The 23,435-nt window shown below is 39.6% G+C and overlaps 1 protein-coding gene across 1 annotated transcript in view; it reads left to right on the forward strand.

The window, feature by feature from the left end:
- LOC124288483 (DNA ligase 1-like) overlaps positions 1 to 10,603 on the forward strand; it is a 31,346-nt gene extending 20,743 nt beyond the window's left edge. Inside the window, exons 8-12 of the mRNA XM_046725002.1 lie at positions 675 to 831; positions 1,651 to 1,805; positions 2,731 to 2,855; positions 3,347 to 3,463; positions 4,042 to 10,603. Of these exons, the coding sequence (XP_046580958.1) occupies positions 675 to 831; positions 1,651 to 1,805; positions 2,731 to 2,855; positions 3,347 to 3,463; positions 4,042 to 4,830 (1,343 nt within the window). The 3' untranslated portion in view covers positions 4,831 to 10,603. The remainder of the gene's footprint in view (positions 1 to 674; positions 832 to 1,650; positions 1,806 to 2,730; positions 2,856 to 3,346; positions 3,464 to 4,041) is intronic.
- Positions 10,604 to 23,435: the final 12,832 nt, after the last annotated feature.

The following is a 23,435-nucleotide window of genomic DNA, read 5'->3' on the forward strand; positions in this document are numbered from 1 at the left end:
CTGAAAAGCATTCAGATCGGTCATGTCAGAGGCATGGTCTAAGGGGAGATAATGTGAAATAAGGGGAGATAATTGATACTGAACCAAACCCAAAGCCTTTCAACCCACACTGTTGTTGAAGTGGAACACTTTTTATGGATAGACAGCTTCTTTGCTGCAGTAGTTGAGACGTTTCGGTGTAGATCCTAACACCGTTATGAAACAAATGTCAACGGTGTTAGGATCTACACCGAAACGTCGCAACTGCTGCAACAAAGAAGTTGTCTATCCATAAAAAGAGTTCCACTTCATCATACCAGCTTCTAAATGCCACTTAAGGAAGTCACACTGTTGTTGATTCCTTGCTTTTTATGAAGAATCTTAATACTAGAAATTAAATATTAGATTCCGTGCTTTGCCAGAAGTATTGATTAGTATGAAGAATTATGGCATATATTTTGTATCATTATGTGACATTCTTGAGAAGTACAAATAAAGCCGGGGCTGCTTTGATATCAATTCATGAAGTATGATATTGTTTGCCTGAATGACATTGCTTGTATGTGGCTGGCTTAGTGTTATTTTTGAATGTTGTTAGTACAAGAAGAATTATCTCCCCTTGATAATCTTCTCATCAGCTTGTGACTTTTGCTATTTGAGAATTAAACATCACCTCCATATTCATTATTTTTTAGAAATCAACGAATTATATGAGAGAAAGCGTAGTATTGTGTCTGAATTCCGAAAACAGAGGGATGTATTTCAAGATACCATGAAGAGACAGCGAGCAGAGAGTTTCAGAAAAAGAGAGGAGGAGAGACGAGCACTGTTAGAGGCTCAGCAGAAGGAAATGTAAGGAGATACACCCTTTCTAACACCTTGAACTCTAACAAAGTCATCCCAGGAGGGTGACAGCTGGAAAAAATATTACCCATTACTACGGTAACCGCCAAACAATCCACCGAGAAGCCGTGTCGCTAACGATTGTTTGACATCGTAATTTGAGGCATGTAGTGCACAGAGTTCAAAAACTGTTCGATTAGCTGTTTTTGAGTTCACTATGTACACACTTATTTTACCGACTTTCACTGCTTTATTTAAACTATTTTATACTTTGAATTGTTTGCACGCTCAAGTTAAACATAATTAACCATTTTTATGGCAGTTTTATGCTTGTCAGAATATGTTTCACTGATTTTGAAAATCCAGTCGAGAGGCAGACACCATTTTGTTTACATGTCAAATAGTCGGTAGCGAGCTTATCTATCTTCAAAATAAAATAAAATGATCTTTTGTACATTTAACATGGTGGTGAGATGTTAAGTCACAAGTCACCGGTCGGGTGACACTGTTACAAAGAGGCGTACATCACACCGTATAACCCTCGAGAGGAACATACAACTTATATCACACTGTAGAGCACTCAGTATGTGATTGATTGATGTTGATATCAAACATTGTGACCAGATACAGTTAGAACTTTTTTTGTGTTCTGCTTATTTGACTTTTAGTCAGTTACTATCTACTTGTACGTAAAAGTGATAGTCAACAGGTAAATGTGACAGGTTCTTCTTGAATGTCACCAGCTATGATGAACAGATCTATATTTCAAACTCTGGATTTTTTAATGACATTGTCAGGTGACTCAATGAGATGAACATGCTGTTTTAGAGAGGAGATGGAGGCGCTGAAGGAGCCCTTTGAGGATGAGAAGAGCCTCTGTAATACCCTTATACAGTATCTTCAAAAGATAGGTCCCAGTGGCGACACCACCGATGCATCCGCCTCCTCACATCCCACAGAAGAGGCAGCCAGTAGTAGTCTAGGTTTGACATTGTCTTATCTCAAGAGTTAAATCATGAAATGCTAATGTTGTCCAAATCTGTCCAATATAACTCTAAGCCCATTTCTGGTGTCCCCTGTCGTGATATTGCTGGAATATTGCTAAAAGTGGTGTAAAAACTAAACTCACTCATTCACTCTTTTCTGAATCGGTACCAGTTAAGCCTGTATGGATCCATTCTCAAAGAAAGTATATTGTTTATCTGGTACAGACTTGAGCAGTCTGATATTGCCACTTGTCTGATGCACAAGACTAGGTGTTGTAAAATCATCTAAGGCCAGACCAATTTTATTTCTTGTTTTAAGGATCCGCCGGTTGTATTTTTTCAAGAATAATAAAAATAAAATTAATTTTCCCCGCTCACAAAATAAAATTTTAATATTTTCATTGGCCAAAAATGTAAATGTGCAAGAAAATGTTTTTAGATTGTTTTTTGCCCCATATACACTTCATAAACTGCCAAAAGTAAAATACTTTTAGTATTTAAAAGGAATATTACTTCGACTGGTTATTTTTATTATTATTTTTTTTCCCTCCTGCCTTTAGGTTTTCTGAGGACAAAAATCTGTAAAACAAAAAAATAAAATTGGTCTGGCCTAATAAATAACAACACTAAAAGTTTCAGGAAGTGATGCTAAAAGCCAAGTTTTTGGACTTTAAAGGTTTGGCACAGAGTGCATTAACAGGCTACTGTCACACAGCTGTAATATTTGTGCATGCAGTGTTGAACAAAAAACAAACCACCAGAAACTGATGAGGAAGTTTTTATGTGGTTAACCTGACTGAAGAATGTTTGAGTCAAGTTTGGATGAAATTTTGAAAGTTTGGTATTTATAGCATTTTATGAGTACCAGACCTGGGTTTTTTTTCACCTGAGAAATTAATCTGTTTTATTTGTTTCATTACAGCATGTGCCCCTGCACTTGAGAACGAGGATGGGTATCGCCTTCTGCGGAGATCAGATGAGGAGGAATTCCCTCCCCTTGGTCGCCGTACCAGTAAGAGCCGCCGCCGTAGCCTCAAACTTTCTATGGTCGGTACTTTTTGTACACAAGGTTCCATAAGTATTTTTAACATGGATGAAACAGTTTATATGTTTATTTTCTGCAAAAGCAATAGCCCATTTTGGCTGACACTTCCTAGGCAGACCTATATTGTTTATTCTGCAATAATGTTGTTCCTTTGTCAAATGCTTTTTAGGTAAAATGCAATAATGCATGAAAACAATGTGAACATTTTGAAGCCAAATGAAATACAAATAGAACTAACAAATAATAGCATTAAATATATATATATATATTTTTCAATAAGACAATAACTTTACTTTTCTGTTATTTAGTCGTAAATAAGTGCTGTTGCAAAACAATTCTCCAACCCATGATCCACCACTAAACCTTATGCTGTGTGAAGAGCACTGTAACCATGCCAACTCTGGGATTGAAATGTCATAACAGAGTATGTAACTAAGCCTAACAATTCAGACAGTGGACGTGCTAATCCTCACAAGACACTTGCTTGTTTCAGACCAGGCCAGTGACCCACACCCCCCATGTGATCAGTCAGTTCTCTTCGCTGACCCTGAATGCTCCATCCAGTCTAGTGGAAATCCCAACCTCTCTGGAACAGCTTCAAGGCCGGAAGGTAATGAGCAACCCTTCCTGCCAAATCGTAACCGTGTACTTCTACTTTCACTATCTACTGGTTGCTAGTACTTCAGTTCACTTGTTCGTGATGTTCTTATAGTCTGATTTTTCACCTGCCATCTCATGCTGATTATGTAGTATTGTGCACATTTATGTACTTCCTGGTTGCGATAGTAAGAGCTGAAAGGAACATAGCTAGTCAACTGGGATAGCCTAGAGTCTTGTGGTTTAACCATTTGCTCAGCACGTTCCCTACGATCCGTGAAGTGTTGGGTTAGAATTGATCTTCAGTAACCCATGCTTGTTGTAAGAGGCAACTAACGGGATCGGGTGGTCAGGCTCGCTGACTTGGTTGACACATGTCATCATATCCCAGTTGTGTAGATCAATGCTCATGCTGTTGATCACTGTATCGTCTGGTCCAGGCTCGATTATTTGCATACCGCCGCCATACAGCTGGAATATTGCTGAGTGCGGCGTATAACTATACTCACTCACTCACATGTTCCCTTCAGTTATTGAAAAAGAAATTCACAGAAAACAGATCAGTAAGGATAAAGAAAATTTCTTTTCCAGCTGTACTATGAACAGAAGGCAAGAGAGATGAAGAACCTGAACGCTGACGCTTCCCCTGATGCCTTGCTGTCCGATATATCCAGCCTGCGCCGATGTCGCACAGAGACGTGGGGCTTCATGGGGGACGAACAACCCATTGTGGAGGAACTGTCTCAGAGTGAGGCTGGTATCTCTGCCACTGAAAGCGTCGTCTGTGAGATGTCTCGCCAGGCGAGCAAAACAGAGAGCTGTGAAAGTGCCAACGACACTCGACCTAGCGACATGTTGATGGAAGAACTTCTCCAAACCTGCTGTGATGGCAACTGTGCTGGCAAACTGAAATCAGACTATCATGACATCGATAGCCATTCCCTCTCGGACAGCTCTGACACCCCTCGCAGCGAGTCCACCTTGGAAGGAAGCAATGGGGAATCCATGGGCAGCGGTAACGACTTTGAGAGAGAGCTACATTCTGACAGCCTTCACGCAGGGACACAAAGTCATATATGCAGCTCCAGTGTAGGCAAGCCACTTAACACTACTGAGCACCAACCTCAGGATGTAGGCATTTCCACAATTACCCAACAGCCTGACTGTGATAAGCACACTCGGCGTGATGCCACGACGACCCGCTCTAGTGATAGGACACTTACACCAGTGGGTGCAGCATCAGCTGAAGAGTCTCGACAGACTGACAGACAGAGAGATACTAAAAATATATGTGAAGGCAATGGACATATCAAGACTTCAGATGAGAATTCAAGGACAAGTGAAAATAAAAGTCTTTCAAATCAGACAACAAGGATGTGAGCTGTGGCTAAGAGTCAGCCAAGGTGATTGTCTTGATCTCAAGACTTGCATGCAAGTTGTGTAATTATGATCATATATCTCATTGGTTTGTAGAGGATTTGGCCAAATTTATCAACAATGTGAATTTTAATCATTTTAATTCTTGCTTGTTCAGATGAGTTTGTGAACTTGATAACGTGAAACAGATCCAAATGATGATTATTTTACTTATTAAAAACATTTTTATCAATATTTTAAACTCAAGTTTTTGAATGCTTGAAATATCTGAGTTTTACTTTAAACATTCATGGCAAATTGTATGTGAATGAGTGGGTCAGTTTGGGAAGGTGAGCTCCGCATTTTACCTGCAGACTGTTTTTTTTTTTTTCAATCAGCCTTGGCAGACTTACCATTAGCAATAAGTCTTTTGACACTTCACATGAAATATATAAACCAAATTATTTATTTTGCTTGTGTATGTATTACCATGTTTTGGGCTAGCAGTTTACTGCTAGGTGAATGCATTCATTTGGTTAATATTGGACAATCCTTGTTCTGTGGCAACAGAATTGTAGCATTATTTATGTTTGTATGTGACTCAATTTTTGAATGAAATTGTCAAATGGTGAACATGAGATCATTACAAAGACATCAACTTTTTGCAACTGGATTTGTTATTTGAAACTAAACATTTGCCAAATTGTTGATGACAAACAGCAGACTTAATGAACAGTTTCACCTGTATTTTTGTGTATAATTAATTTAACAGGAAGGTGGGTTTATTTTTACATGATAGTGATGACAATGATACTTATTACATACAAAAATTTGTGGAAAATAATGTTTCGGTGACCACAAAATCCATGTTTCAGTGACAACCACTTGCTTATTGCTGGACTACCTTTTGGATTCATTTTAAGGGCTGAGGGTTTAAGCTAGTATTTCAAAGCCAATAAGGGCGGTGGGGTAGCCTTGTGGTTAAACCAGTCGCTCGTCAAGCGGGTTCGATTCCACAAATGGGTACAATATGTTAAGCCTATTTTTGGTGTCCCCTGCCATGATATTGCTGGAACATTGCTAAAAGCAGCATAAAACTGAAGTCACTCACTCACTTACTCAGTAAAAGCCAATAAAGCACACATCAAGAGTTGGTGAGGACTAAGGGCTAGTACTCTCAGTATTGAATTTAAGATGTCTCTGTTCACTGTCTCAGATGTATAAATAAATATACATATATTATGATTATCTCAGGGATTTACCTAGGATTTTAAACTTAGTGCCCTTGGCAGGCAAATTGGGGGAATGTCATTATTTTGTTCAAATTTCATTTTAAAGTTCTTATTTTCCCAAATTCAGATGTATTTAAACATTCAGTTTTAACATAATACAGGCTCTTTCTCTATATTGGTCCTATCTGGGATGTATAAGACACCTCGACAATCATCATGGCTCAGGAATGTTAGGACTTTAACTGACGTGTTGCAGACTTAGAGCCTCTGAGCCGCTCTAGATAGGTCCCTGCATCTGTTATTGTTGTCTTTCTTAAATTATCCATTTCAGCTCTCTTACAGTTTTTGAACTGCTGACACATTCTCATCTTTTGAAAATTATGTCAAACTTTCTGATTATCCAAAATAATGTGGATATTGAATCTTAGTTGATGCCAACTTACTATTTCTGATGTATCAAGTCAAGTATAAGACCGTAAGTATCTTTTGTTTATGGTACTGTAACCAGTCCTATTTTTGACCTCATTACTTCTTAATCTGTCTCAAATCGATCATGGCTTCTTACAGGATTGCCTTAGAGGTGTGTATGAGAACTGTCCAAAGAAGGAGTTTTACATTTAACAGGTCTTCTTTGCCTACTGATTTAATGAAACTGTAGGACTGCACATTTATGGATTGTTTTAGATTAGGAGGATGTCACAGGGCCCTTGTAACATGACCATGATTTGAAAGTTTTAATGTTAAGGGTGTCCCTAGTTTGCCAGGAGTACACCTCCATGACCCTTGGAACCCCTAGCTTAACCGCTTCATGGAATATGATACATATTGCTAAATACACAATAATACAAAATCTTATCGATATTCTAGCTTGGGTGTAAATTCATGTTATTCTCTAAATGCTACCAAATATGCCTACTTTCCTGAGAGCTGCTGAAATGAAGATGAAGTTTATGTGGAAATCAGGAAAACGATTTATGTTTTATTGTATTAAGAATGAAGTGTACAGCTGTTGAGTAGGGCTGGTTGAGAAAGGAACAAATAGACACATGCTAAGTGTTGTGCTGAATGAAATATGCTGTTATGCAATATTGAACTACCAATACTCTGTTGTCATAAGAAGCACTTACCGTGTCACAGTGCCTTAAGGTGTGCTGCTGTGTCCCTCGTGCACTGGTCAGTCAGAACCCTCTACTTCATGTCAATCCATCCATCCACAAACATGTCAGGTCACATTCACACAGGCAATGGCTTGCAGTCTGCTCCAGATTGGGGCTATACTGTTGAGTACCACTTCTTGTTTCTCCAGTGTATTTGACGCCAATCTAGTAAGATAAAACCCTGAACTCACCAAAGTTTTGTTCTGGAAATGATGTCATTATTTGTTATATCACAGATTTTGTGTCCTTTTTCATGACCTTGAAGGCAACAACCAATAAAAACGTCTCTTCTGAACATGAGCTCAGCACAGACATACATTTAAATTTGCTGTTTTGTGCAAAGGAGTCCTCTATTCAGAAGACTTATTTTGCACTTTTAGCTAGAACTGTATGTTTTTCCTGTGGAATGATGTCATTTTGCTGATTTGGGTTTAGTCTCAGATTATATGTGACAGAATATTGTAGGCTAAATGTCTTGAAAAGTTGAAGATTGTTGCTACTGGCAATGATCAATTTGTTTCAAGCATATGTAATACTTCTGTAAATGTTTTCTATTGAAGGCTGTATTTTTTCAAAAGTATCCCTTAAAGATTTTAATGAAATATTGCCGTAGATGTATGTTATTACAGAATTTTAGGACAGAAAGTCATACCAGAAACAACTAATAAGGCATTTGACCCTCTGTTCATTGTTTCTTGAGCTTGGGGAGATGTCTGGTTTGGTGTAGTTTGTTTCTGCACTAGACATGACTTGCGATATTTTCATTAACGTTTTCAAGAACTAACACTTTACGCCAAATTAATATGTAACCTTTTCTTCCAAGGAATTACCCTTATGGAAACTGAAAAAGAACAAATGTTGAACAAACTTTGTCAACTAGTATTACAGTGAGAAGTTTCTGGAGATGGTGCTCTACGCACTACTGCTGTTATTCTTTTACTGCCATTGTTTTTGTTGATTACACCTTGATGTTAACTATGTGTTACACCTTTCATTGATGGCCTTACCAACATTATGGAACCATTTTGTCAATACCTGACACTGTTTGTTTGAAGATATTGGATACTTGTTGACATTGTGTACGATTGAAAGAGGGTTGGATAGCGTTAGGAAATGTCTAATGGTGTGGGTCGTTTGTGAATCGAAAGGGTTGTCAGTAGTCAAGCTGAGACATGGGGTGGGGGTTGTGATATTGAGGGACAGTGTTGGTGGGGTAGGTAGATGAGGGGTGGAATCTGACAGGACGGGTAGGGGAGTGGTAGCAATGGTAGGACTAGGTAGGTAGACAAAATAGGATTAAGATCAGCTAAAAAAATTCTTGAGCTTCGGGAGATGCCAGGTTTGGTATATGAATTTTGTTTCGGGTAGGGAAATACGGTTGGTTTAGTTTGAGGTAAGTTGGGGTGGGAATGAATGGGCTGTTTCAGATTTGGGTAGGTAGATAGTACTTCTGCTAGATACTGTAGATTTGAAATTGGTTTACATGTGGTAGGACGGGGACAAGTAAGCTGTTATTGGATGGAGCATGTAGATAGTGAGGTGTCATGGTGTAGGAAGTGATCAGTAGTGGTAGGGTCGGAGGGTTAGGGTAGTGTGTTAAGGGTATATTGCAGGGTGTTGGTGAAATGCAGGGGCAAAGGGGTATACCTTGATACTTATTATATGACCGCAAGGCTAAAACTGAAAGTGGCAAGATGTGTTTACTAGGACCAGAAGCTCAGGTTCACATGTTGAAATTGAACACCATATGTTGTAATCAAGGTATGTGGCTTCTGTTGAGGGTATGTAAGCTCTTAGATAACAATGCTAATATCAAACTGCACTGAAGACTAATAAGTGCATAGTTATGTTTCTTAGTTACGCCAGGATCCTCTGTCACATGTTCAGATTCTTATTTGTCAACAACATACCTACGCTCATGGATATGACCAATTGGTAAAGTACTAGGACCTAAACACATTCATTTTACTGCTACACTATGTTTGATGTGGGAGAAAAATCTCTCTGACTTTAATGGGCATGATGGTTATATTTATTTATGATGTGTGTTGAGATTGAGAGTCATCTGTTTGTAGATACTTATTTATTGCCCCTACGTAATATTAGGGGTGAAACGGTATGCCCTTACCACGGTACGGTACGTATTGCGGTACAAGGCCTTCGGTTCGGTCCGTTTTGGTTCAGTATATGAGATATCATAATGCAGAAAATTGACAGCAAGAGCCAAACCTTACATTGTTTAATATCATGGGGAAAAAATAACCATAATGTTTGTCATTTTGAATGAACAAAACTGTCATGTTATGACTAGATACAAATGACAGTACAAAAACCAAAAATACCAAACTTTTGGATTGCATTACGGTATACCGAACCGAAGGCAATATACCGCCGTTCTACTAATATCGTGGTATACCGTTTCACCCCTATGTAATATTGGTCTAGTTCCTCTCCTGTTAGAAGTTCACAGTGCCATTGGTGAGTTAATTGTTGTTCTTGTAGCTGGATTAGCAAGTATTGGGGTTAGATTTGTGTCTTTTCAGCTGCTTTCTTCAACGAATATTTCTGAAAATATGACATAAAGGCAAAGAAGCAGGAACTTGTAACCAGGCCCCGATTTCTCGAAACAAACTTAAGTCTGAGTTTTGACTTGAGTTCGAATTTTTACTCAAATTTGAGAAAACGCATTTCCCAGAATGAACTGAAATCCCAGGATTTAATGTTGATATGGTTCTGAAATGGTGGGATTACAACAGATGGGGTAGTTACAGTTCCTGTCAAATAGATACCCGTATGAGTAAGTTGGGGCAGTAGGGTAGCCCAGTGGTTAAAGCATTCACTCGTCACACCAAAGACCTGGGTTTGATTCCCCACATGGGTACAATGTGTAAAGCCCTATTCTGGTGTCCCCCGCCGTGATATTGCTGGAATATTGCTCAAAGCGGTGTAAAACTGAACTCCCTCACAATGATTAAGATACAGCTCTAACACTAGAGATCACCCACGTCAGCTTTGTCCTCTAGGTTGAAGCCCATGTCAAGTATGATTCTCTTTTGACTAGTGAACTCACTTTATAAAAGTCAACATTATAGCACTAAAATTTACTGACAATTTTGATGAATTTTGGTCTGTGTTCAAAGTTTTTGGGCACGGACTGCATTCATCGATGCATCTTTGATTTTGCATTTTATGTGTTGGCATTGAAGAAACTAGAGGCATTCAACAAAAGGCATTGGATCATAGTTGTCACACCGTACCTATGACTCGACGAATTGCACAAGCAATGACATATTTGTGTAGAAGTCCCAATTACTGTTGACAAGTTACATGAGCGCAGACGTAGCTAGGTGGGTAGGTTTTTGTTTAGTTATTCGACTCTCACTGGCCATGGGTGATAGTTCCTTTCTTGACAATGTGGAAACGACTCTCACTGGCCATGGGTGATAGTTCCTTTCTTGACAATGTGGAAACGACTCTCACTGGCCATGGGTGATAGTTCCTTTCTTGACAATGTGGAAACGACTCTCACTGGCCATGGGTGATAGTTCCTTTCTTGACAATGTGGAAACGACTCTCACTGGCCATGAGTGAGAATTCCTTTCTTGACAATGTGGGTTTTTGTTTAGTTAAACGACTCTCACTGGCCATGGGTGATAGTTCCTTTCTTGACAATGTGGAAACCTGTTGTCATGGACACCAGAATTAAAGGTGATATATTTATAAAGATCACAAACCCTTGAACCTCCTAGTTTTTTAGATGGAATCCACCTTTTTACACTTAATTTTCACCTTCATATGTCTTAAGCTACTTTTTAACTTCCTTTGTTTTTATTCATAATGTTACATTTGACAATTAGATACCCTAAAAATACCACATATTGTGGATATATTTTTTGTTGTTGAAGTCACATGTGTTTGTTAGCTTTGATCAAGAGGTTGTTTACTCATGATGCTCATTCATTAGCCAAACGTCTTTCCACACTAAGGTGAGGATGTGGATGTATAGCTTCAACCATGAATAATTTATTCATAAATCAGTCTTAAGGAGACATTGTAAGACATACTGGTAGATCCAGTGAAGCCGAGGTGCAAGGGGTGCTGACTCCCTTTCTACAGACACCTTGTTTACTGACCCCTTGGCCACATCACTTCATTGCTTGGGTATCATGTGCACCCTCCTGTTTCAAAGACCTGGATCGGCCCCTCCTGTTGTGCGTGTTACATGTCATGTACTCAGGGTTTCCAGTAGTTCGATAAGGCTTTTGTGATGCTGCATTTTCTCAGCAGGTTACCTGTGGTCACAAGTTCCTCTATTTGAGAAATATCAGTACAGGTGCATCTAAAATTACAATCCTGCAAAACAATTATGGGCACCTTGCTAGTGCCTTAATTTAAAGGGGTACAGAGGTCAGGTTATTTATTTATTATTATTTATAGTCCTTGCATCTTTGATCAAAATAATTTGAAACTTACTCTTTTGTGTGTTAACTCAAATATGGTACTTGACAGTTACTGTCTGTTTCACATAAAGTAGGCATTTGAGCTCATCTGTAAGCCAGTGTGCTGAGTACCTTTAATAAAGTTACTTCTGTTATGATGTAGGTATGCATACTTCCTGGATTTTAAGCTATGCTATTTTTGTAACCCCAGATTTGTAATTAATGTTTTATCAATTTGTTTTAGATGCTGCTCCTATTCTTTTGTGAAGAAAAATATGAAAGAAAAACCTAATATTTTCAGCTCATCATTTTATTGATTGTTGCCTGTTATTTTAGAAAAGCTTGAGCAGTGTTCAGGGTTAGAGTGTGTGATGATTTCCACTGCTATACATGTTCCCCAGGCCTTTCAGTTCAATACTGACTACATTGAAAGTCTTGGGGTATAGAGGATGACAGGAGTGCAAGATAGTAACAAATATGTATATTTTCTTAGACGATGTTCCAGATGGACAATGATGGTGTACATGTGAATGTTTAAATTATGGTGGTTTGATTGTACATATTTTGACTCGGAGCTTGGGAGGAGTGGCTTGAAAGCACTGAATGAGCGTTTTGTGAGATCAGGAATAAAGAATGTATATCTGACATGCAGTGTTTCTTTTGTTTCTTGTTTGTCTAAACTCAGGAGATTTGATTTATCTGCTTTGATCATCCTCTTACTGAAATTATTATTATAGCACCCAGGGCCTAGATTTTCGAAGCTCTCTTAGCTCTAAGATAGTCGTAAGTTAATGGCAATGTATGGTACTTACGACTATCTTAGCCTAAGAGAGCTTCGACTAGGCCCAGAAAGCTAAATATGAGGCATTGCAACACTTTTCTACTGTTTTCTCTGTTCACCCAGCAAGAAAATGGGTACCCGGTGGAAAAAGTCATATGACTATAACCTTCTAGCACCTAACAGACAGCTTGGGTTATCCAGGTAATAATGTGGTGCTATTGATTGTTAGCCCTATGAGCATACCTAGTATGGAGTTTGGCGCTATATAAATGGACACATTATTATCAAAATTTGATTCATTATTACGTGGTACATACTATTGTTAAGAAATTAATTGGGTTGATGTTTATGCTAGAAATAATATTTCTCTTCTTAAATTTGACCTGAAATTTGTATGGTTTCTTCAGAAAGTATGTTTAGCCAAAACTGCAGCTTGTTTATATTTTCAACATTTTTGGTATCTTCCACACCGCATTAGTTATTTCCTACCAGTGAAGATATAGGTTGTAGAATTGGTCTTCCGCAACCCATGCTTGGAAGAGGTGGGGCGGTGGGGTAACCCATTGGTTAAGGCGTTCGCTCGTCACAGCGAAGACCCGGGATCGATTCCCCACATGGGTACAACGTGTGAAGCCCATTTCTGGTGTCCCGCGCCGTGATATTGCTGGAATATTGCTGAAAGCGGCGTAAAACTCAACTCACTCACTGGGAAGAGGCAACTAACTGGGTCGGGTGGTCAGGCTTGCTGACTTGGTCGACACATGTCATTGTTTCTCAATTGTGTAGATTGATGATCATGCTGTTTTTCACTGGATTGTTTGGTACAGACTCGATTACAGACAGACCGCCGCCATATAGCTGGAACATCGCTGAATGTGACATTAAACAACAAAGAAAGCAAACAGTTCTTTCCGCTATTTGTTACGGATACATTAAAATGATTCATATTCGGAAACACGACAAAGAGTAAACTGACAAGGAACACCTGGCTCTCCCGGCAGTGTAATGATGCTGCTGACATTAACAGAACTTCCCAAATATTTGGTGTGTTTGAAGAAGTCATAATTCATTCAGTTTTCAAGGCTGAAAGTATCAACACCCAGCGGTGGCAGAATGTGACAGTTTATAGCAAACAACAATCATTGTCTATCTAGAATCCCCCACTCACATTCAATACCTGCAGTATACCTGCTCTCTTAAGATAGTCGTAAGTTAATGGCAATGTATGGTACTTACGACTATCTTAGCGCTAAGAGAGCTTCGAAAATCTAGGCCCAGAAAGCTAAATATGAGGCATTGCAACACTTTTCTACTGTTTTCTCTGTTCACCCAGCAAGAAAATGGGTACCCGGTGGAAAAAGTCATATGACTATAACCTTCTAGCACCTAACAGACAGCTTGGGTTATCCAGGTAATAATGTGGTGCTATTGATTGTTAGCCCTATGAGCATACCTAGTATGGAGTTTGGCGCTATATAAATGGACACATTATTATCAAAATTTGATTCATTATTACGTGGTACATACTATTGTTAAGAAATTAATTGGGTTGATGTTTATGCTAGAAATAATATTTCTCTTCTTAAATTTGACCTGAAATTTGTATGGTTTCTTCAGAAAGTATATTTAGCCAAAACTGCAGCTTGTTTAGTATTTTCAACATTTTTGGTATCTTCCACACCGCATTAGTTATTTCCTACCAGTGAAGATATAGGTTGTAGAATTGGTCTTCCGCAACCCATGCTTGGAAGAGGTGGGGCGGTGGGGGTAGCCCATTGGTTAAGGCGTTCGCTCGTCACAGCGAAGACCCGGGATCGATTCCCCACATGGGTACAACGTGTGAAGCCCATTTCTGGTGTCCCGCGCCGTGATATTGCTGGAATATTGCTGAAAGCGGCGTAAAACTCAACTCACTCACTCACTGGGAAGAGGCAACTAACTGGGTCGGGTGGTCAGGCTTGCTGACTTGGTCGACACATGTCATTGTTTCTCAATTGTGTAGATTGATGATCATGCTGTTTTTCACTGGATTGTTTGGTACAGACTCGATTACAGACAGACCGCCGCCATATAGCTGGAACATCGCTGAATGTGACATTAAACAACAAAGAAAGCAAACAGTTCTTTCCGCTATTTGTTACGGATACATTAAAAATGATTCATATTCGGAAACACGACAAAAGAGTAAACTGACAAGGAACACCTGGCTCTCCCGGCAGTGTAATGATGCTGCTGACATTAACAGAACTTCCCAAATATTTGGTGTGTTTGAAGAAGTCATAATTCATTCAGTTTTCAAGGCTGAAAGTATCAACACCCAGCGGTGGCAGAATGTGACAGTTTATAGCAAACAACAATCATTGTCTATCTAGAATCCCCCACTCACATTCAATACCTGCAGTATACAGCCTTCTCAGGGATGGCATTCGCGAGGCATCTCCTTTCTCAAATCGTTCGTCTTCATAACAACAATACTATCCTCCTCCATTCCTGCTGCAGTGTCTGCTTGAGTTCATTCAGGTTTTGAAATGGCGTTCTCTCTTGGCATTAGTACATGTACATAAGATACTGCCAAGCCAGGGTTCCATTCTTTGCATTCTTTGTCATTAGATTTGGGAGTTAAGTTTCTTATAGGTGAATAAGTAATGCTCATGTATATATTTACTTCTGGAAAATTTTGTTCTTTTGTTTTGTCTGGGTCTGTAGAGATTTCCTCCCACAGCGCTATTCAAAGCTGGTGATATAAACGAAAACAAGGAACGCTTGGATTTTCCTGTGTTCCCCTATTTGTTTCTCTCAGTATATAATCAATCACTGAATTATCTCACTAATCACCGTCATAATGCACACTAACTGTATGTGGACTGTACGTCTGACTATCGTATGCAACTATTTCGGTAGCATTGCTATTATGTTTGAACCATGTAACCACATGTAGAAGTGAAACTGCCCCCATTATGTATACAGTATACTTAGATTAGCCTATGCCCCTGCAACTTTTATTGGAATAGCGAAAATGTTTTGTTACCACTGCTACAAGGACAATACTATCTGATTTCATTTGAGAAACGCTTCTCATTAATAGCTAATATACTTAAAGTGTAGTCTTAAGAATTTTTTTTGACATTAATAACCGTTGTAATAACCTATTATTTGTATTGATTGTATTTATTTTCAATATATATGTAACAAAAGATATTAATCATGCAAGTAGGGGTTGCGATGAAGGCAACAATGTTGTTTTATACAGCGCTGTTGTTACCTTGGCAACCACAGCGAATATGAAAAACAGAAATGCATAAATATTTTAAGCGTAATTGATTACGTGATCTTTGGCGTCACGCGCACAAAGCCTTAGTCACAAATAAAATACTTTTCAAACAATTTTCGTTGTTTGTTTGGAAAATAATCCCAAAGCACCATGGGTGTACTATCTTTTACACGTCATTTTAGTCTCCATACAGGTCTCCATACCGAGTCTCCATAAGGATTCCCAAACACACACAGTCTCCATAGCGAGCCACCAGAATACACAGTCTCCAGCACACACATTCTCCATAGCGAATCCCCAACATACACAGTCTCCATAGCGAATACCCAACACACAGTCTCCAGCACACAGTCTCCATAGCGAGTCTCCAGCACACACAGTCTCCATAGCGAGTCTCTAGCACACACAGTCTCCATAGCGAGTCTCTAGCACACACAGTCTCCATAGCGAGCCACCAGGAATCACAGTCTCCAGCACACACATTCTCCATAGTGAATCCCCAGCATACACAGTCTCCATAGCGAATACCCAACACACAGTCTCCAGCACACAGTCTCCATAGCGGAGTCTCCAGCACACACAGTCTCCATGGCGAGTCTCTAGCACACACACAGTCTCCATAGCGAGTCTCCAGCACACACAGTCTCCATAGCGAGTCTCCAGCACACACATTCTCCATAGCGAGTCTCTAGCACACACACTCTCCATAGCGAGCTCCAGCACACACATTCTCCATGGCAGATCCCGAGTCTCCAGCACACAGTCTCCATAGCGAGTCTCTAGCACACACAGTCTCCATAGCGAGTCTCCAGCACACACAGTCTCCATAGCGAGCCACCAGAATACACAGTCTCCAGCACACACATTCTCCATAGTGAATCCCCAACATACACAGTCTCCATAGCGAATACCCAACACACAGTCTCCAGCACACAGTCTCCATAGCGAGTCTCCAGCACACACAGTCTCCATAGCGAGTCTCTAGCACACACAGTCTCCATAGCGAGTCTCCAGCACACACAGTCTCCATAGCGAGTCTCCAGCACACACAGTCTCCATAGCGAGTCTCTAGCACACACAGTCTCCATAGCGAGTCTCCAGCACACACAGTCTCCATAGCGAGCCACCAGAATACACAGTCTCCAGCACACACATTCTCCATAGTGAATCCCCAACATACACAGTCTCCATAGCGAATACCCAACACACAGTCTCCAGCACACAGTCTCCATAGCGAGTCTCCAGCACACACAGTCTCCATAGCGAGTCTCTAGCACACACAGTCTCCATCGTTAACTCCAGCACACACAGTTTCCATAGGGAATCCCCAACACACACAGTCTCCAAACGAGCCACCAGAATACACACTCTCCATAACGAGTCTCTAGCACACACAGTCTCCATAGCGAGTCTCCAGCACACACAGTCTCCACAGGGAATCCCTATCACACACAGTCTCCATAGCGAGCCACCAGAACACACTGTCTCCATAGCGAATCCCCAACATACACGCTCTCCATAGCGAATCCCCAACACACAATCTCCACACACAGTCTCGATACCGACTCTCCAGCACACACAGTCTCCATACAGTCTCATAACTACTACACAAGACAGTATTAATCTGTAAACTTAAAAAATCAAGCACAATAAATTACAATTTACAATTTAAAAATGCAGTATCTTTTTTGGATGTTGTGGTGTTTAGTTTTTTTTATTGGTTCCCAAGATTACAATGTCATATAAACAGAAAACTGTGATACATATAGATAGATGAAGAACAAGTATTATATCCATATTATAGTAATAAACATATATAAATCAATAAAAGAGAAAAATGATATCAGGTAAATTCTAAATCAATTTTCAAACCGGACATTTTGTAAAACGTATTAATTGTGTCAATAGCAAAGTACAAACTCTCCTCACTAGAAATAGTTCAGCATCATCAACGTATTGATCCTTTTTATATTCATTATCATTGATGACAATACCTTTGATGTTTCCATTATTTCCTATCATGCAACCAAGAATAAAAAAAAGGTATGGGGATAGTGGGTCCCCCTGTCTACATCCCCTTTCATTAACAACAGTCAGACAGATAACCATGTTGGAAGACACAAGATGTTGTGGTCTCAGTAGATACTCCATGCGCTGATATTATACTATAGCCGACCAGCTTTCATTGCTCCGATAAGTCTTCTTTCGGTGAATTTGGGGCAGAGTAAATATGAGTATACAATGCTTTTCCTCAGAGGAATATCGATGAAACCATTACCCATTTCTTATTGAGGCGATAGTCACTGAAACAACCATACAGCCGAACAGAACACCTAGATTACTATAGGCAATTTGCTCTGAACTCATATCCCGTTCTTTGTGTGATAATTAAGTACAAATATATGATGTATGGTGGATGCATTGTGACATGAACAAAACGCATTTCTGTAAACTCAGTTCAACGGGGACAAAACGACCTAACAGATGAAGAATGACATTTGTTGAAGGTATTGACACGAAACCGTATGGCAATGAAACAATGGTTGGTAGTTACACACAATTTGCGACTTATGCCATGCTAGGTGAGAATGAAAGCCGAGTAAAGGAAGAAACGATTTTGGTTCTTTCCAATCGTGCGATCATTTGTACAACGTGACGTCCCTTTACATAAGCTGTATTATCTTATCCCAGTGTCAAGACCCCTACTTGTGACCTTTGCACAAAATATACATAAGTTAAAGAACTGGCTTTGCGGCAGTGAATAGGAAGAATTTTTCATATAAGATAAATACAGATGTGTAAACATATTATCTGTTAATGATGTCTTTGATTTTTTCTTTTTGTCCTTGTGTATTAACAACTATGAAGCAGCGGCCTGAAATGGATATGTTGTATCTGGAATAAAAGGGAGAGTATGTGGGAGCTCTGGAGTGAGAGGGGTTTTACGCTAGTAGCTACAAGAGGCCTTTCTTTCCAAATGACTTGACTCTGTGTTTCAGGACGGCTTCCGTGGTGAAGTGGTCTGAGCGTCCGCCCGGAGAGCAGAAGGTCTCGGGTTCGTTCCCCGGCCACGTCATACCAAGTGACGTTAAAATATGGTACTTGTTGGTCCCTATCGGCATTAATGGGTAAAAACATGGACTGGCCGGTTCGGATTCAGTATGTGTCTGAGAGGGGTATTCATGCTTAACTGCGGCATGGTATCTCTGTGAGCTAGCAACTAAGTCTGGGCTAGTACAAGCAGCCACACATACACGCATGCGCATCGTCGTATGAGCGAAATATTATTAAGTACCAAATAAATGCAATTTCGGTTCTTGAAACTATTTTTTCAGTAGTGCTATAATAACACCACTGATGACACATATATAAGTTCCCCATAGACTGGACGCTATGAACCAGTAAGTCCCTGCCACTGTTGTTTATGATATAGATCATTAAAAGTTTTGTTAATCAATTTACTTTTGTTAATCGTGAGTGGGTAAGTCAATAACATTAACGCCGGTTTGAACAGAACACAACTGGACCTTTCAGTGGAACTGAGCAATACAAAGAGGAAAGGCTTTCCCAAACGAGAACAGGCTAATCGTGTTTGTACAAACATATTTCTCAAATGATAAATTGTTTATTCCCAATACAGGACATATATGATAACGAAATACTAATAATCCTTTTGAATCTTTTCAATACGACTGTGTCTTTATATCCATGTCCTCTGTTAGCTGAGGGTCTATAGAGAATGCCCTTACTTTTGTGTAACCTATTTAGTTGTAAAGGCACATTTCTTTACCAAGGACAAGCTGTATTTGATTTTATGTTCGTGTGTTCACTCGTTTGTCAGAGACAGACTTGTTCCATCACCATTCGTTCGTCCACATTCTGGATACACAGATTTCAGTGTGTTCAGTCATAGGACATAACTTTGTGTTTCAAAGGTGTACTATAGTACTGTACAACGAAACTGCTCCTTAGTTGGTGCTATTGACATGGGAGACGTAGGATTTTCTGCTTTAAATGTGTGCTGTGTGGAATTATGTTTTCCAAGTAAACAAGTAACAAGAAAATTATCAATTAGTGATTGAGTCAGCATATGATCCACTTTCATCTATGTTACAACAGTATAAAGACGGAGGACACCAAAATGGTCTTCATGTATTTGTTTACCTTTGAGTGGAACCGAAAATTTCAAAAACTGTAAGGGTCATTAGCTTCTAATAATAGCACTACAATGATTAAAATAATGTATTACAAGCGGTAGTGAAGCATGGCAGTAAGATGACGGTAAGATGAAATTTTACAACATGACGTTTTCGGATCAGTGGTAGTAATTCCACCATGTGTAAAACGTTCATTCACTCGACGAGTCTTACAATGGCAATTTGATGGAACTGTACCATTCCTCCTGCAGCGCCTGTGTCAGTTCCGCCAACGTGGTTGATTGTATGGCGTTGAGGCACACGTGTTTGGTCTGTGAAAGGTCTGGGCTCATTCAATGCCGGTCATGCCATTCTGCAATTTGCAATTTGATTTACCATTTGAGCTTGACTTCGTTGGGCTTTGTAACTTTGTTTTAGATCAATCCATTCTGTATTGTTGTCGTTGACTTAGTAAGATCAACATTTTGGGTTTATTGATACCTATTCCGTAGTCTCCCAATCACAAACAGTGAAACACAGTGCCACATTCCATGTCAGTAGCCCACAGACGGTCTGTGCGTTAACAAACATGGAAAGAAAACAAGTAAATCACAAACTATATGAAAAGCAGAAATACTGGTCCAAATTGAATAATTTATGTTTTGGTGTTACTTTTTAACAGTTATAAACCTTCTGGCATACGACATGTGACGTTGACACTAATTTTCAATCAGTAGTTGCATGGTTGCGTCCATTAACGCAAATTTTCTTTGAAAACAACTGTATTCCAATTAGCCAACTTTATTGTTATCTATCATATAATGAAAAGTGAGCGGTGTCTGTACTAATGAACGCAGTTAAACTCTATATTTGTACCGGATACATACTGTTTTGTTTTAATTTGTACCCAGTCTGTGTCTGTGTCAGCCTAAAATGTCCTTCAACGCGAAAACGAAAATAATAACCATGAGCCAATATTGTTCTCGATAGATTTCTTTACGACAATCAACGTAGTTAGAGGATAACATCAATATTCTATACTCAGACTTTTGAAGTCATTTTTTTTCAAAACGTAGACCAAGTACTGTCTGTTTATGATGTACACAACCGTCTGCTAGACGGGTGGTAACGGGACATAACCGTCCATTCTCGAACTTTCTTGAAGAGAAGATGGACAACATGCAACTTTCGGTAGGCACAGTCTTGGGACGATGTGTTCTGTTGTGTCTGTACTTGGAAGGGTGTTTTTCTTCTGCTTTCGGTCAGAACATGTGCGGTCAGTCCTCATACCACCGTCACCAGAGCCTAGACAACCACACATTCACCCAAGATGCTTTACAGGTGAAAGTCTACACCCCAGAGAAAGCCTTGATGGAGTGCTCTTCTGACTGTTTTGGGCACCCGACGTGCAAGATGTTTGTACTCAACTCCAACTCAGGAGAGTGCAGGAGGTTCAAGCGGGCTTTCTTTGATCTAACGAACGCCATACCTGCGACCGGTTTTAAATATTATGCTGGTAAGGTATACAAAGGACTTTTTACTCGCAATATTTCTAGAAATACACGTAGAATAACGTAGAGTATTAATCGATTGTGATAGATTTTCCTCAATGACTTTGTTTAGAAAGATATTATTCGGCAGCTAATTCGTTTTCACTATATCCATTTTTTCTGATATATACGAAATTGTTTCTAATGTATTTTTGTATGTCCAGTGGTGTAGTGACCGCACTTTTGGGTACCCGGTACGTATTGACGCTCCGAGACATTTTATGAGCACACGTAAATGGGGAAGCTTCAAGGTGATGTCAGAATGTGACCGCCACCCCAATTAGTATGGTACCGCAGTGATATCATATCATGTGCATATGTTTGACAGCCCTGAGTGGCCATGTCGAGAAAGAGTATACTATGGTATAGAGATAAAGAATGATCCAAGAGGAGCAACCGTACTGGACAAGGTAGTTAATAAGGTTATCTCCAACGTATGTTTTTCCTATTTATGACAATATGACATAAATTATGATAATATTTAAGACAACTTGAAAGACCTGTTTCCATAGTATATGCCACTTAAATACTCAAGTTCTGACAGTCTTATTACATCGCCGGTCGGTCACAGTAGCCTACTGTTGTTACAAGCAAACGCATTGTTTTCATTTTGTACTGAATTCCACCCAGAGAGAGCCCAATAGTCCATTTGCTGGCTAGTAATTTTAAAAAAGGTTCCTTTCTTTAACCAACTGTCACTGACATGGAGGTTAACCGCCTCATTCTAGGGTTATACAGATGTATTGCAAAGATGCATTCCCTGTAGAAACATTGCATTTGGTGTACATTGATCATGTGTCATTGGTCCCTCTGTTTCAAAAGTATAATGCTTCGGGCTTCCGTTTCCCCAAACCAAAAGCAATTTTCATAAGCTACATTCCTAAGATGTCCAACATATGAGAACATTATGCAGCATATACTTTTGACAGTTATATACTTTTGACACATTCTGATAATTGTGGGGATAGACTGACCTCTGTGCGCTTTATGTAAACAGGGGCTCCTTTCACGAAGCAACCTTTACTAAGGTTAACCTTAACTCCCATTCTTTAACATTGCACTAAGGTTACCTTAGTGACTTACGATCACCTTAGTGCTTTGTGAAAGGAGGTTCTAATTTCCAGTTAAAATATAAAATATTTGATCACTCTGTTTTTTGACAGATTTTAGATTCATATTATTTTCACCACTATTTAACCTTAATGGATGCTGTCGGTAGAGACTGTTTATTCAATGGCGTTCAGTTTTATACTGAACTCAATTTTCTTTAAACCCCGTCACGTGTTCACGTGACATGTATACAGTTGTACTTACCTAGCTGTTGCTATCAAATACGTCATTAATATTTTAAAAAATCCCTTTGTCTTTCTTTTTTTGACGCTACAGCCGATTGCCTCTCCTACCTGTCTAATGTGTGCCAGGCTGGGTTCTCCCTTCATCCAGGCACAGCTCCAGTGGATAACCATTGCTACAGGGCAGGCGTCTGGGAGTATGGACCCATTGGCCGTGTGTGCAAACAGGATGAGTGGATTAACATGGTAACGTACTTGAAATCTTTGCGAAATGTGGTGAGGTAGCCGGGTACTCACGTCGAATACACGGTTTCTATTCCTCACATCGGTATTATGCTGAGGGAAAAAATAAGGGATAACATGAAAAGGCAAGTGTTCCTATATTTTTTTCCAGGTTTCTGTTCGTGGCTTGTTTGTTGTTTTACGCCACATTCAGCGATGTTCCAGCTATATTGAGGCAGTCTGTAAACAATCAGATCTGGACCAGACAATCCAGTGATCAACAGCATGAACATCGATCTACTCAATGAGGATGGCATGTGTTAACCAAGCCAGCGAGCCTGACCACCTGATCCCGTTAGTTGCCTCTTTCGACAAGCATAGGTTACTGAAGATCAAGTCTAACCCGGATTTTCACGAGTGACATATATTTCTCGTGTAATTGCGAGGATATGACCAACACGGCGTAAATCTCACGTAAAAGTGAGTTGACCAAACAAACCAAGGTCATCTAGAGATAACAGCATGGCTGACCCCCTATTTCGTATCTTT

The sequence above is a fragment of the Haliotis rubra genome, unplaced genomic scaffold (genome assembly GCF_003918875.1).
Source record: "Haliotis rubra isolate DU_JTF1 unplaced genomic scaffold, ASM391887v1 Scf419, whole genome shotgun sequence".
NCBI classification, from domain to species: Eukaryota; Metazoa; Mollusca; class Gastropoda; order Lepetellida; family Haliotidae; genus Haliotis; species Haliotis rubra.